Here is a 16,141-nt window from a genome sequence, read left to right as displayed (position 1 = left end):
GCGTGCATGTGCACACACACACAAGTGTGGGGAGGGGCAGAGGGGGAGAATCCTTAAGCAGACTCCCTGCTGAGTATGGAGCCCCATATGGGGCTCGATCCCATGACCCTGACATCATTAACCGACTGAGCTACCCAGGCGCCCCTAGATAATTCTTTTTTTGTGTGATTTCTTCATTTTTCTCTATACTTAGAAAAAAGATTTATTTTATTTCTTTATTAAATTAGGAATTTATTTTAATGAAAATGCGAGGTGAGAAATTAGATTGATTCTCTTTTAAGTAGCAAGAAAATTATTCCAGCACATTTATGAAATTGTCATTTCTTTTTTCAGAATTTGCTATACATCTTTACTATATATTAAATTGCTGTATATTATAGTACTTAATCTAATTGTTTCCATTGATTTATATATATCTTTTCTAGCACTAATACAATACTTGATTACAGCTCTACAATATTTTGGTATCTGATAGGGGCTGTCTTTACTCATGTTTGTTTTTTTTTCCCTCCAAAGTAAGCATCTGTTCACACCTCTGTCCAATTCTCAAGGAAGTCTTGTTATGATTTTGATAGGAGTGTCATAAAAATTATAAGTTAACTGAGGGAGAATTTACATTTTTATCATAAAGTATCTGTGTATTAATACAATGCATATATTTTTTTCAGCGTTTCTGTGTGTGTTTATGGTATAGATCATAGAACTAAAAGTTCATCCTTTTTTTCTTTAAAGGACTTTGGGTATCTTTGAAGCTTTTGCCAGGTGACCTCACACAGGTTCAGAAGAATTTTTCACACTTGGTGGATAGATCGACTGCAATTGCCCGAAAAATGGGCTTTCCTGAAATAATACTTCCAGGTAAAAGCTTTTGCGTGGTTCACCTGTCCTCCATCCTCTAGCTCTTCCTTCCACACAGCAGTTATGTCTTAACAGGATGGCTGAGGCAATGTGAGATCCTCTGTGGTCTTCAGTGACCCGCATCTGTGGTATCGAGACAGTGGGAGACTCTCGGGGTTGCAGTGCCCGGTACACAAGCCCGAGATAATGCTTCTGCATGGAACTCAGAATTTCCTCGCCGCATTCTTCCTTTCTGCTCTGCACAAGCCCCTCTGAAATTCTTCCCTACGTTACCCGTTAAGGATCACTAATGGTAGCACAGGTTTCACGCCCCAAAAGTGATTTGCCTTGTCGCATGTCCCTTTCTCAGAGTGACATCACCAGCATTGGGGGGCACTGGCCAGGAAGCCCCAGCGAGGAGTCTGCTAAGCTCAGTGCAGCCAGACCCTTTGCCCCATTTGCTTAAACTCTGACTGTGTGCTTGGCTCTCCCCATACGTGTGGCGACAAGGATGTAAACATACTGTGGTTTTCTTACTTTCCTTTTGTCTTTTTTGGCACCATATGTTGGTGATCTGCATATGTGTTCTCTTGAATTCGCTGACTTAACCCATTTGATTTAATCTTTATAGTAATGAAAGGAAATCATCTCAAGGAACTTTATATAAGATAATATATTACATAAAGCATATGTGTTATAAATATTAAAATATGATATGATGTATTTTATAGATAGGTAGATAGAATATGTAAATAAGTAACCTTTGGCATGTTAGAAAAATTTTAGAAAACCATGCTGTTGTCTACTACGTAAAAATTGGGGTTCCTTTAACGTAGCACAACATCTTATTCCTCCTTCTGGAGATTAAGGAGCGGTAATAACATGTTGCCACACACGTCGTCTGCACGTAGTGGCATTAAAAAGGATGAATGGGAAAAAGAGCTATCTGAATGGAGACCATCTTTTTCCTTTCTCATGAAAGAAGGTGGTGCTTCATCTGCTGATATCATCCCTTCCAGACTCACTCAGCCCAGTGCGTTGTCATCTTCATACTGTGAAAGTGTTTGTCTTCTTGTTTAAAAAAAAATAAGCATTGGTAACATTCCTATAACCAAAGGCAGTGTTATTACTACAGCAAGAATGAAATCTGAAACGATAAAAGGGAGAAATTTATTTTTTTGGACAAAGTGAATTTATCTTTGTTATCTGGCTAGGAAGATTCTTTCTAATCTCTCTGGTCGATAGGATTGGTTCCCGGACTGCCAGGGCTCTCAGAGACTTGGAAAATCATCTAGGACAATGGCTCCCAAATGCTGGTCTTTGGTTCAGCTCAGAAACGTTAAAATACAGGTTCCCACAGTGTTCCAGAGACTCGATTCAGTTTTAAGACCAAGGCTCCCCCAGGGATTCTGGTGATGGCCAGGTTTGAGAAATAAGAGATCCAGACCAAAGCTCCTTACCTTGTCGCTCGTCATCACCATTTGGACAGGCTCCAGAGACACCGTCAGCCCTTGCCTCAGCCCGACTTTCCCCTCTAGCTCAGGCGCTCCTGCTGTCTGCCCTCCTCTGCACAGCCAGCATCTCAGAAGCCATCACATAATGTGCTATCCATCTCTGTTTCTGCATCTGCCAGTCTCCCTCTGTCCCGTCCAGAATGGTGTCACTAGAGTCACCCGAGATTGTAATGCCACTAAGTCCAGGGGATATTTTTTAGCCTAAAAGATTGTCCCGGCTTCTCTGGGCAACATGTGACATTGTCGACCACCCCCTCATTGACATGGTCCACCCTCATCTCCGGGGACCCACACTCTTCTCTTTGTCTCCATTCCCCTTTGCCAGCATGTCCCCTTCGACCTTGCCTTTAAACGTTAGAGTTCCGCAGTATCTGGTCCTTATGTCCTCTGTTAGTTTGCTCGGGCTGCCCTAATAAAGTCCCACATGCTGGGCAGCTTCAACAACAGACATTTATTTTCTCACTTGCGGAGGCTGGAAGTCTGAGATGTCAGCAGGGTTGGATTCTTCCAAGCCTCCCTTCTTGGCTTGGAGATGGCCACCTTCTCACTGCGTCCTCACACGGTCACCCGGGTCTAATCTCTTTTTATAAGGACACCAGTTATATTGGAATAGCACCCACATATGACCTCATTTTACCTTAGTCACCTGTTTAAGGGGCCAGTCTCCACGTACAGCCGCATTTGGAAGTATAGGGGTGAGGGCTTCGGCGTATGAATTTAGGGGGAACAGTTCAGTCCATAACAGACCTCTTTTCCTTCTCATACCTGTATTCTCTTCCTATGTGATTTCCTCCATTCATTTTGCCTCTGTGTCTTAGTCGCGTCTAAATTCGTGTCCATAGCCTCAAGACCACTCCTTTGAACTCTGTTACTACTTCCTGCCTCGGGACTTCAGTAGCCACTATGCCTACCTGACTAGATCTCTCTTCTCTCTTTAACTGGTTAATTCTTACTCAGAATCCCCATTTGGAACTTATAATCCTTTGGATCTAGACAGGCTCTTCTGTTGTGTTTTATCTAAGAGAATAGAACCCTTGTCCATCCAGTTGCACCAACAAGAAACCTGAAAGTCAGCCTTAAACCTCCCTTTCCTTTATACCTTACACTAAATTAGTGACTAAGACTTGCCAGTTTTACCTTTGAAAGGTCTTTCGAATCCATCCCTCCTCTCCTTCTCCATTGTCACTCCGTTAGTGGTAGCTACTGCCATCAGTTCCCTGGACAACTGTATGTTTGGACAACAATCCTGTGTCCCTGCCTCTGGACCTTTGCACATGCTACTTTTGCTCCCTCTTACTCTCCTCCCTCCAGTATCAGCTCAGAGGAAATATTCCCACACCCTCCAGACACAGTAAGGACTTAGTGTTATGCCTTCACAGAGCCTGACCTTTTCCTTCATTCATAATGATGCATTTTGTCCTGTGATTATCTGCTGATGCTTCTCTCCTCTAGACTGTAGGCTCTGTGAAAGTGAGGCTGCTGCATGGCTGGCTCACCATTGTCTCCCAAACAGTGCTCAGTCAGTTTTTTAAATGAATAAATGAAAATTATCTCATCTGATTGTACTGTAATTTATTCAGACAGCTGCCTATTGTTGGAAATTGAGGATTTTCCAAATTTTCACTTTTGTAAACAACAGCACAATGAATATCCTTAGAGGTGAATACTTACATTCTTAATACTGTGGTACAAATATTACCAGTGAAGTTTCTTTGTCAGATAAGGCTTTTAATACAAATTGTCAGTTTCTCTATTGACAAAGTGTGTCAGTTCAGAGTTTGAGCTGTGTTGTATGAAAAAGCCCCTTTTGCTCCACCTTAACCAACTGTGGGTAAGACCTTAATTTTTTTTCTAAGCAGATGAGTGGTGAAAATGAAAAGTGCTCTAAATGTGCACCCCTATTTTCTTATAGTGCTAGAAGGTTTTAATTTTTTACATTGGGAGGCAGTTTATAATAGAGTATACATTTTGGAGTCCTTTTTATAATACCGAGTCTTCCTGGCCAGGAACTTGTTATGACTTTCATTCATTCTAGGGTTTGTTTAAGCATCTCAATAACATTTAAATTTTTCTTCACTGTGGGGGCTCTTCATTTGCTAATTAATTTTTCAAATTTTGTGCCGGACAATCCAGACTATGACAAGTGGAAATGATTCTGATACTGGTAAAAACAATTAAGCTGATTTAAATAAAGGTAAAGTATTCTACAGGCTTTTAGAAATAGTGTTTCTCTCATCAGGTTATTATGTGGATTAACTAAATGCTTACCTGTAAGACATGTTGGAAAGTGCCCAGCACAGAGGAAGCACCGAATAAACGTTAGCTTTTGTTATTTTCAGATGTGTTAAAATACCGCCCTCCAAGGCATTATTGAGAAAAAAATCTGCCACTGTAACCTAATAAAATACATTGTGTACTTATTATTAGACAGCAGTTATTAATAAATAGAACAAAGGATTACTACGGAAAAGAGTTCCTTTTAAAACAGTGCATTTCAAAGACACTTTGGTATGTATGGAAAGGTAGGGTGAAGGATGCAGAAGAGGACAATATATATAAAAACTTCTGCTATATGAATAGCTCCCTATAAAGTCAGAGCATTTCTTTTTTTGTTGTTGTGAAGATTTTATTTATTTGAGAGAGAGAGAGTGATGGGAGCGAGGGAGAGAGCACAAGCAGGGAGGGGCAGAGGAAGAAGCAGGCTGCCCGCTGAGCAGGGAGCCCGATGCAGAACTCAATCCCAGGACCCTGAGATCATGACCTGAGCCGAAGGCAGATGCTTAACCCACTGAGCCACCTGCGTGTCCCAAGTCAGAACATTTCATATTTTATTTCTATGTTATATCTTACTATATCCTGAAAATTTTAAATGACTTCTCTGAGCACCACTCATAGGGTGGGTTGTCCTGTTGCAGGCGACGTGAGGAATGATATTTATGTCACCCTGATCCACGGGGAGTTTGACAAAGGGAAAAAGAAGACACCAAAGAATGTGGAGGTGACCATGTCTGTGTACGACGAGGAGGGCAAGCTCTTGGAGGTAGGCGGGGCTGCCGAGAAATCCTGCTGCCATCACACACTTCTTCATATTAGGGGACTTTGGTCTTAGGGGACTTGCTCCCCACATTAGTGTGCATTTGCTTTTTTCATAAGGAAAAAGGATGAAACCTGTTTAATTTGTCATTAGCAATTACCAAGTTTACTAAGAAACCCACTTAGATGCTTATTTTCATTATTCCTCCTGTTCTAAGAAGTATCTCCAGCCACCAGTGGCTTCATGCGTATGCTTCTGATCCAGAAGTTCTGTATCATTTGCAAGTAATTGGGCCACTTTCAAGACTGGTGGGTCCCTGTGGGGAGTGAAGTGGTGCGGGGGCCCAGAAGGTGCTGCAGGGCCCCCTTCCTGTACCAAGTCGGCAGAACCAGAGGAGACACACCCGGTAGAAAGCTGTTAAATTGGTAGGGCTCTTGGGTCACATCAACTCCCACTGGTCTTTAGGTTTTGTTTTAGTAATCAGGAAACTGCAACCCAACGGGGGCAAGCTATTTTCTCGCAGAAACACAGAAGTTACTGGAGGAGGTAAGACTAGATCCAGGTATCCTGCCTTTCAGTCCAGAGTTCCTCCAACCATGGCAGCATTCTGTCTAGACAGACAAGTAGTGAGTGTTGATTCTTACATCACGGAGGCTTTCATGGTCTCAGCTGAGATCCAGCTCCCCTCATATGAGCCGTAGTTCCCTCTGGTTACCTTCTGTGGAATTGAAGGCCCAAGCTGTCTGAGTGCCTCGCTCACACAGGTCCTTGAGGGCACAGTGGAGTACGCATCCCCATCCCTTCCCTATGGACGTGATCATCTTTGAAGGCAACAGTGGACTGAGTCAAATCGTATTCAGTGTCGGGGGGGGGGGAAACTGTGTGGTGCGCTCTGGTATGAGAGTGGCTTCTTTGTGCTACTAACAGAGCCCTTGAGCTCCTGAGTTCAGGTTTGCATCTTCTCTTGATGGCTCACATCACAGCTTTGCTTACCCCCTTGGAGGCCTGGTTCTACTGAAGTAAGTGGCTCATTACCAGGAAAAGACACAGCCCTGAGTTTTAGTGAACATTCTGTACAGATACTCCAGGTCCTTGAAGCAGAGCATGGATAGGACCTCACACAGCGGTGTGTCTGCATGTGCGCCCTAACTCCCAGTCACCCTCTCTGGGCCTCTGCTCCCTGAGAGAGAAAGGAAGAGGAAGGAAAGAGAATGCCTGACCGCAGATGGAAAAGAGAATAAAGTTTACGGCAGAGGAGTGTTGGGATGGTGCTGGGTCCCTTATTGACTACCATAGTTACATACTTAGAACCTCAAAGAAAGGAGTAGAAACTCATTCTTACCCTGCTCTTCAGCCTCCAAATGGGATCAGCTGATGTGTGCCAGTGTGAGGCACGTGCCGGCCATGTGGAGGGTAGATGGCTCATGCGTGGTATGTGGAGTGCTCTTATTTTTCTAGATGAAATTATCCCCTTTTAGTATTTACCCCCAAAATACAAAAACACTAACTCAGAGGGATACTTGCACCCCTATGTTTATAGCAGCATTATCTACAATAGCTAAGCTATGGAAACAGCCCAAGTGTCCATCGACTGATGGATGGATAAAGAATATGTATTTATACACAATGGATTATTACTCAGCCATCAGAAAGAATGAAATCTTGCCATTTGTAACAACATGGATGGAGCTAGAGAGTATTATGCTAAGTGAAATAAGTCAGAGAAAGACAAATATTATATGACTTCACTCATACGCGGAATTTAAGAAACAAAACAAATGAGCAAAGGGGAAAAAAAGAGAGAGACAAACCAAGAAACAGATTCTTAACTACAGAGAACAGATGGCTACCAGAGGGGAGGTGGGTGGGGGGATGGGTGAAATAGGGGACGAGGATTCAGAGCACACTTGTTGTGATGAGCACTGAGTAATGTCTAGAATTGTTGAGTCGCTGTATTATACATTGGAAGCTAATATAACACTGTATGTCAACTATACTGGAATTAAAAAAAACAATTAAAAATGATCTTTTAATTTTTTCTTCCCTTCCAAAGAAAGCAATTCATCCTGGTGCTGGATATGAAGGCATTTCAGAGTACAAATCAGTAGTCTATTACCAAGTGAAGCAGCCCTGTTGGTATGAGACGGTCAAGGTGAGATGCGCCATTTGTAATCTCCGTCATATTTTAAAACTCCTTTAGATTCCTTTCTTTTTACCCACAAATCATTCCCTCTTCATCCTGAAGTTATAGGTAGGTTGCCTGTGGTGTCCTATAAGAAATGAATTGATACAATTCTGCATGAGAGTATTTATCGTTAACTCGGAATTCTTAAATAACATTCTCATTGATAAATGTGTAGAAATTTCACTAGAGACGCTTGTAGTTGTAATGATGTAATAGGCTGCCAAGATGATCCAAAACAAAATGGAAATTTTCACACTCTGCAAGCAGTTGCCTAACATTTTTTTCTTCTTGGCCTCTGACCAAGTTTTCTGGGCTCTTTTCAATTTAAATATGTGTATTACAAATTCCCTAAGTGCTTTTTAGATAAGCCCTCCGGGTGAGTCACTCAGTAGCCCTGTGGCTAAAACAGTGTCCTAATGCCCTTTCTGATTAGGTAACTAACGCTCAAAAATGTCAGGTGACTTTCCAAGATCCTGTAACTGCTTAGTGTCCACACCTAAATTGGAGCCCATTTCTCCTAAATCCCAGATTGTCAAAGTCAAATTGGATTGTCAAAATCTTATGAGCTCTCCCTAGAAAACTAAAAAAAAAAAAAACAAAAAACTCTAATATCTCAATGCAGAAGTAATCATTTTCCACAATTTTATAGACTTCATATGTTTTGGAATGTGCAGTTTATAACAGATTTATGTTGTGCTTTTTAAAACTACTTATTTCAAGGCATTAAAAGTTCTTCAGAAATGGGTTTCTAGGTACTCAAATAATATTCCATTATATGATCATGCTATAATTTATTTGACTATTTGCCACAAGTTCTCTGCTCTTTTCATTGCCATGTACTTCTGCATTCCTTGGCCCCTCCATATATGTAAACAGCGTAAAGCTTCCTTGTCCCCAGTATTTTATCTTTTCCTTCTGTTATGGACCCTAATTATTACCATATCAATCAACATACAATACACCTTGCAGTCTGAAAGCTCCTGTATGGACCCCAAAGTCCTGATCTTGTTCCTCTGAAGTATTTCCTCTTTCATACTTGAGAAGGCACTAGAAACTTGTAATATCTCCATCCTCAGAATCGTGGTAAACAGCAAAGGTGATTTCTCTTCAGATTCTTAAGGTTTTGAAAATAACAATCTGTTTTGAATGGAACCTTACCCTCAATCTCACTCTGTAGGAATTAGTGCTGTAATAAGAAACTAAAATTGCACCAACTCTGTAAAATGAGCTAAGAGTGCAACATACTGTGTATCTGTAAACTGTAAGTTCCTTATTACTGTGCAGGTATCCATCGCTATAGAGGAGGTTACTCGCTGCCATATAAGATTTACCTTCCGACACAGGTCATCTCAGGAATGTAAGTACTAGAAGGTCTACAGCATAATTCTGGTAAAAAAAAAAAAAAAAATTACTCTGGCTTGACAGTACTTTTGTGGGTCTAGAAAACAAAATACTTGGAAACTAGTTACTTAGCATCATTACTTCAGGATTCATTGGTGCTAAGTCAATCAGAGAAAGACAGATACACTGTATGATGTCACTCATATGTGGAATTTAAGAAACAAATTCGATGAACATAGGGGAAGGGAAGGAAAAATAAAATAAGATAAAAACAGAGGGAAGCAGACTATAAGAGACTCTTAACTCTAGGGAACAAACAGGGTTGTTGGAGGGGAGGTGGGTGAGGGGATGGCGTAACTGGGTGATGGGCATTAAGGAGGGCACTTGATGGAAGGAGCACTGGGTGTTATATGCAACTGATGAATCACTAAACTCTGTGCTTCAAACTGATAATAAATATATGTTAACTAAATTGAATTTAAATAAAATTTTTTAAAAAAAGAATTTCCCCAAAATGTGTTCTATGAATATTAAGGTTCTGTATGATATTAATAGACACTCGGTAAGGGTTTCACAGGATAGGGCATGCGTAGTGCTCTGACGTCTCTGCTAGTCTGGTTAGGAAGATGAGCAAGAGAAAAGGCAGCTAAGGTCAGAACAGTGTGGCAGGTGCTGCCCCAGCAAAGAGTTGTAAGGAGGCATGTAGCACAGTGTCCAGCCCTGTCATCTGTGCATGATTTGGACATCCTGAGACTGCAGGTGTGGAAGGAATCGATGTTTCCCCAGTGAAGAGTAACGGTGGGGAAATGTGTTTGAAACTCACAAAGTGAACGCAGTAGGGCTGAAGTGAGAGCAGTGGGTGTCGTGATATTAAGTTGAACCCCACAAAATTGCTGTTTTTGTAGGTCAGTATCAAATAGGCAAATATCAGCAATTTCCTATGGTTCTGCATAATACTAAGCTAGCATTTATCAAGCCCTTAGTTTGTATGAGACACTAAATGAATCTCTGTTTATACACTGTGTAGCATCGACAGTCATCTGATAACATACATAATGCTTTTCTCCGCATTTATACAAAAAAGAAACTGAGCACAGAGAAATGAGATCCTTGCCCAGGATCACAGGGCTAGGGAGTGACAGAGCCTGGACTGACACTTCAGTGGTCTGAATCTAAGCAGGCTGGAGCCCCATCATGAAGGATGAAGGTTATTTTGAATCAGGTTTTGGCGGAGCCCTTAAAAGGTGTTTTATGGGTGGTAGTGATGGTCGTTGTGGTTTGGTGTATGTTTATAACAGCTTTATTCAAATATCCCCACATTGAATATAGCCTAACGGCCACCAACAGGAGAATGGATAAACAAATCGTAATATAATCATATAGTGGTTTACTGCACAGCCAGTCTAGGGGCACGTGAGCCGCTGCTGACCTCAGAGTTGTACGTGTGATGAGAACAGGCCACAGGTTGCCCAGGCATCGACACCTAACTGGGGGACAGTGAGCTCAGAGGCCAACACCTAAAGATCCAGAGGGAGGTGCTCTGGTTCCTTGGGGAGGCTGGATCCTCCTGGCACCTGGGCTCCTCTCTTGGACGGAAGAGGTGGCATAATGAACCTTGGCATACAATTAATGCTTCCCAGAGTCTATCTTAAAGCAACAGAAATGAGGTATCTCATGGAGGTGTTTTTGGAGCAGCGTGGTTGACCTGATTAGATCTGCTTTTGGAAATCTCACTCTGGCTGCAGTGTGGAGGAAAGGACTGCTTGGAAAGATCCTCTAGAAATATAGGGAAGACTTGAATGGAACTAGGGTAGGAACAGAAGGGAGGGGGAGAAAAGGCACAGGTTTCAGATGGATTCCGCACATGGAGTTGACATGGCAGGGGGCGTCAGTGTCAACGTCTACATTTCTGATTTAGGTGATTGGGTAGTTGCTGGTCTCATTTATTTGCAAATATAGGAAGAAAAACATAGGTGGAGGTACTAGAAGATTTCAGTTTGGGGACTATTTCCTTTGAGGGGCCCGTGGCATGCACAGTCACACACGGCTTATTGTAGCTCGCTGAACAGTGTTGATTACAGCGTGATTGAATATCACACCCTGGAGCAAAATGGGAAATGGTCCATCACAGCCAGCGCTTCCTGCTGTCTTACTGCGCTGCTCAGACCTGTATTTCTGTCTTTTCAGCCAGAGATAAATCTGAGCGAGCCTTTGGCGTGGCCTTCGTGAAACTGATGAACCCGGACGGCACCACTCTGCAGGACGGGAGGCATGATCTGGTGGTTTATAAGGTACTGCTAAGAGAACAAGGCTCAGAAAATTGCTTGGGAAATATTTACTCCCTCCGAAAGGGGTTCTTAAGGCTCCAGTCAGAATTATGTGGATAAGCATCAGAAACTTCTCTAGAGCTATAAGTGTTTGCCCCTTATGTCTAGAAAACCAGAGGGCTCCAGCTGCGTGGTCTCCCATCCCTTCTGTTAAGGAGTGAGTTGTATTATTATCGAGGCCTCTAAAGAACGTCTCCTTCTCCTTCAACAGTGTTCCGTGGCAGTGAATAGTCAAGGGCTGGCCTCTTGCCTCTCCTCTGCATCGTCCTGTATGGGACAGAGACAGTTGCACTGTTGGGCTCGGTTGGGGTGTGGAGGGTGTGGTAGGATGTGGTAGGATGTGGTTTTCATATCACCAAGAGCCAGGCACCATTTCTCTGCTAGGGGGCCTCGCTTCCTTCCCTAGCAGTTTTGTCCTCACTCTTTAACTGCTACGGAATTATCTCCGGAGATTTTCCAGTGGCAAGTAGACACGGGAAGGTCTCCTTTATTGAACTGTATCAGAACCGGTAGCTTCTTTGAGCTGCACCTGCCTGGCGTGGGTCTTCCTCTAACAGCTCCTTATTTCACAAATAGTTTTGGGAGTTGTGGCAAGCTATTTCCTCCCAATGAATGCAGTCAGCCCCTCAACCCGATGACATGTCATTCTGACCATTTACAGATTCAAGAAACTGAAATCCACCCTTATTCCTTAATATTTATTTATTTACAGCAGACATCTAGGATGTTCTCAGTTTGGAGTTCACAACTTACTCCATTTTTATTCAGTGTTGAAATTATTTCTGGGCTCAAACCCTGGAAAAGTATCACAGTGTCTTAGAGTTGGAAGGAACATAAGTATAATTTGATAAAACTGTGTTTTGTGCCCTGGAAAGGCACTGTGCTCATGAGAGAAAGTACTTTATTTGCATCTATGAGATGTTGCCCATCATGTGGTATCCCTCATATGCTTCCTTTTCAGGGTGACAACAAGAAAATGGAAGATGCTAAATTCTATCTGACCCTGCCAGGAACCAAAATAGAGATGGAAGAAAAAGAGCTCCAAGCTTCCAAAACCCTGGCCAGCTTCACCCCAAGCAAGGACAGCACCAAAGACAGCTTTCAGATCGCCACCCTCATTTGCTCCACAAAACTCACCCAGAATGGTAGGTGTGGTGACCACACTGACACCACACTGGGTTTTCTGTTTGGTCCCCTTGGGCTGTTTTGTTAGACCCAGGGGGCTGGGCCACATGGGGCTGTGTCTTCCGAGGCGGGATGCTGGGCACTTTGGATTCTACTCCCTGTTCTTCATGTGGTGTTCTTCTTGCCTATCTTTCAAATAGGATGAAAAGTAGTTTGGTATTTTTTAATATTATAAAACCTGTAAATGTATTCACTAACAGAGGCTGAAAAAATTTTAAAGTCTTTTGTTGCCTTCTTTCAAGGCAGCAAAGAACTCTAATAACGCACTCTGTATAATATATGAAATAACAGATGTTGGTAATAAGGGGGAGGATACTGGCCGAGAAAAAAACAGTCTCTTGCCCAAACAGGTGTGGCTAAGAGCAGGAAGCGTTTCCTGTTAGAATTCCATCTGCCCCCCCACCCAACAGAGATTCCTCTTTCCCATTTTTTTCCCCAAGCAGTCGGAGGTTTTTCATAAAATCAGCTGAATAGTTCAAATGGGCTTCACTTTGTTCCTTCTTGAAATCTCTGCTATCAATTTTAACTTCTCTTGTGTATATGATGGCATTTGATATCCAATAACAGCTTCTCATTCAGTTAACTTATGAGTAAGGGGTCCTGCTGAACATAGTGAGCCAAGAATGAGGAACTCTGGGAACTTGCCTTAGAAATCCTCTAGCCCTTGTGATGTATAAAGGAGTAGTCACTTTGGCCTTTTAGAAGATTTGGGTGAGGAACACGGCCAGGACTCTGCCTTACGGAAGTGCTAAGGGATAGACAAAACAGTTCAGACATAAGATACACTCAGGAATCAGATGTTGGTTGATCTTTAAAAGGGGTCAGTATTGTTTGTTTTGATGAATCATGGTTGGCTAGAGAACATGGATAGTATTTCAACTTGGATAAGGGGCCAGACTCAACAGAGTGAAGTGCAGAGCTGATACATATGCGAAAGTAAAAACACGCTCACCAAGAATTGAGCCAGAAAAAAGGCAGAACTATGGAGACAGTGAAAATTTTCATGGTTGCAAAGGCCTCGGAGAGGAGGAGGGATGAATAGGCAGAGCACAGGGGACTTCTCCAGCAGTAACACTATACGATATGGCACCGTGATGGATACATGGACGCGTGTCATTATACATTTGTCAGAAGCCACGGAACGTGCTACACAGAGTAAACCCTAACATGTACTGTGGACTTCAGCTCATGAACGGTATTAATATTCGGTCATCAGTTATAACAGGTGTACCGCACTAATGCAAGATACTCGTAGTAGGGGGAGCTGGGGAGCACAGGGAGCATATGTGGGAACTCTCTGTGCTTTGTGCTTAATTTTTCAGTAAACCTTAAACTGCTCTCAGAAGAATAAAGTCTATTAAGAGAAAAACAAAAATTAAGCCAGAAAACATTCTGTACTTCATAGAAGACATGACAAAACTGTGTCCGTGACCTAATCCTTTTTAGGGAAAAAGCAAATGTGATCAACTGCTGGTACTGGGTTAAATGTACAGTATTTACGGAAGATGATTTAGAAGGAGAATCAAAGGTTTTGAATGTATTCAGACCCTTTGAGCCAGTCTGAGCCAGTTGTCTCAGCCCTAGAAATGAAACCTAAGTAAACAATGAAAGATGAGTGCAGAGATTCACGTCTGATGATGTCTCTGTATTACTCATAATAGGGGAACAGCAGAAACAATCCAAAAGTCCAGTAATTGGGGGCATTATCATGTAATTAATTGACATATGTACAGCTGCCAAATATATTTCAAAATGTAATCAAAGACATGTGAAAACTTTAGCACTAGGTGGGGTATAATCCTAATTTTGTTTAGATACCTGTTGATGGTTTGAAGCCAATTGCCTGGGTTCAAGTCCCAGCTGTGCCACTAGTTCTTTCAGCTCAGGTATGCCACATGGCCTCTTTGTGACTTGGTGTCCTCTTCTTGGAAATGGGAGTAAGACTAGTGTGTATTTCAAAGAATGAAGTAAATTAAAATAAGTTAAAGTAAGACAAGTGTCTTGCCCATTATAAACACTATATGAATATTAGCCATCATCACCACCACCACCACCACCACCATCATCATCATATGTACACAGGAAAAGACTAAGAGGAAAGACTCCCGAAGTTGGGACCGTGTTTATTTTCTGTGCTCTTTCTGTTATTTTTCAAACTTTTCTTTATAAAATGTTAAAATGGTATTTTTGTAAGTATGTAGCAGACAATACAAAGCCTTAATGTACTTTTAGGACTTTTAAGAGATAGTCAAAAAAGATGGCATTTATCAAATAGATTTTCCTTTCCAGAGATTAGACTTCAAGTAAAGCAAGAGATAAGTAGCTAAAATTAACTTCAATGAAAAGCAGAAGGAATTTCCATGAAACATAACCATATGGTTAGATTGTTTATTATCTCCAGTCAAGAATACAGGAAGCGTACGGGCAGGTGGCAGTACTCAGCTCAGACGCTTGATTTGCTGATATCTGCATCACTCATCTTCTGCATATTCTAAAGCCATGCTGTCCTCCAGTGGCAGCCACCAGACACATGGACCTTGAGAAATTTATTTAGTATCAGAAGAAAGTATGGTTGCACTAGTCTCGTTTCAGGTGTTCCATGGTTTCGTGCTGCTGGTGGCTTTCGTGTTGGCCAGCAGACACAGAACATCACCATCATCCCAGGAAGTTCCATCAGATGGCTTCGTTGTCCTCCCCATTCCTAGTGTTTAGGTCTCAAAAAAACTCAACATACCAAACTAAACCAAACCAAAGTCTTGCATTGATAACCTATCCCAAAGAAGGTTGAAAAAGGCAAATTCATGGGAACCAGGGAGGAGTGATGTGCAGTCCTCATGGCCTGGGGTGGGGGCGGGAGGGAGGGAGGACCGATGTGAGAAAAGTGAAGAGAACAGCAGGACATCCCGAGTATCAGAGGACACAGGACATTCCGAGGGACAAATAATGAGAATAAAGATTGTGGGTGGCTCATGTATTCATTCTTCTAATTCGACGGAAGTTACAAGGAACCACTTCAATGTCTTCCAAGAAAGAGGAAGGTGAAGAACAGTAAGAAACCCTCCACTCCAAGAGGGCACTTCCCTGATAAAGAGGGTGGCTGTTCTTTCACAGGGACCGTGACCAATGGCATTTCTCCTTAGCCTTACAAAGGACTATTCAGACTCTAAAGGTTAAAAGCCACTGGCCTTTTAACAAATAGATCTTGTAGACTCTTCATTTATAAATTTTTTCTAACCTAAATCAGAGCCAGTTTATATGGATCGTTTGTTGCTGGGCCCGTATGGAAGGTGAGAATAGATTTGTGGCTCCAGCAAAGGGAGAGGGGAATTCAGGTCCTTGCAGGTGTGAGGCCCAGTGCCACACAATTCCCAGCGGCATCTTATTTTACCCTCCAACACCCTAGTGCACAAAGACACCACCATTGCCATTATTCTGTTCACTGATCAGAAAGTTAAAGTGCCAAAATATTTTGCCTGGGTTCATAAGTAGTGGACATGGATCTGAAAATAGATATTTGTAACCCCAAAAGTCACAGTTTTTATTTTTCTTTTCTTTTTTAATTATTATAGTTTCTAATCCTTTCCCTAAAGTAGCCACTAGCCTAAATTAGGGGATTGTCAATCAGAGTATCCCAAATTCTTGAATACTTTGGGGGAGGGACGTAAATTGAGAGGACATTAGATAACATTTGGATGGTCATTCCCGATGATCCAGAAAT

The 16,141-nt window shown here is 42.1% G+C and overlaps 1 protein-coding gene across 2 annotated transcripts in view; it reads left to right on the top strand.

The window, feature by feature from the left end:
• Positions 1 to 16,141, top strand: part of DOCK5 (dedicator of cytokinesis 5) — a 210,948-nt gene that overhangs the window by 116,360 nt on the left and 78,447 nt on the right. For both annotated transcript variants that reach the window (XM_040626490.1, XM_040626491.1), the window contains 6 exons: positions 733 to 858; positions 5,267 to 5,391; positions 7,439 to 7,537; positions 8,855 to 8,927; positions 11,099 to 11,202; positions 12,200 to 12,383. In XM_040626490.1, the coding sequence (XP_040482424.1) occupies positions 733 to 858; positions 5,267 to 5,391; positions 7,439 to 7,537; positions 8,855 to 8,927; positions 11,099 to 11,202; positions 12,200 to 12,383 (711 nt within the window). The remainder of the gene's footprint in view (positions 1 to 732; positions 859 to 5,266; positions 5,392 to 7,438; positions 7,538 to 8,854; positions 8,928 to 11,098; positions 11,203 to 12,199; positions 12,384 to 16,141) is intronic.

The sequence above is a fragment of the Ursus maritimus genome, unplaced genomic scaffold (assembly GCF_017311325.1).
Source record: "Ursus maritimus isolate PB19 unplaced genomic scaffold, ASM1731132v1 scaffold_11, whole genome shotgun sequence".
In the NCBI taxonomy this organism is placed as follows: Eukaryota; Metazoa; Chordata; class Mammalia; order Carnivora; family Ursidae; genus Ursus; species Ursus maritimus.
This window is presented reverse-complemented; position numbering and strand designations above follow the sequence as displayed.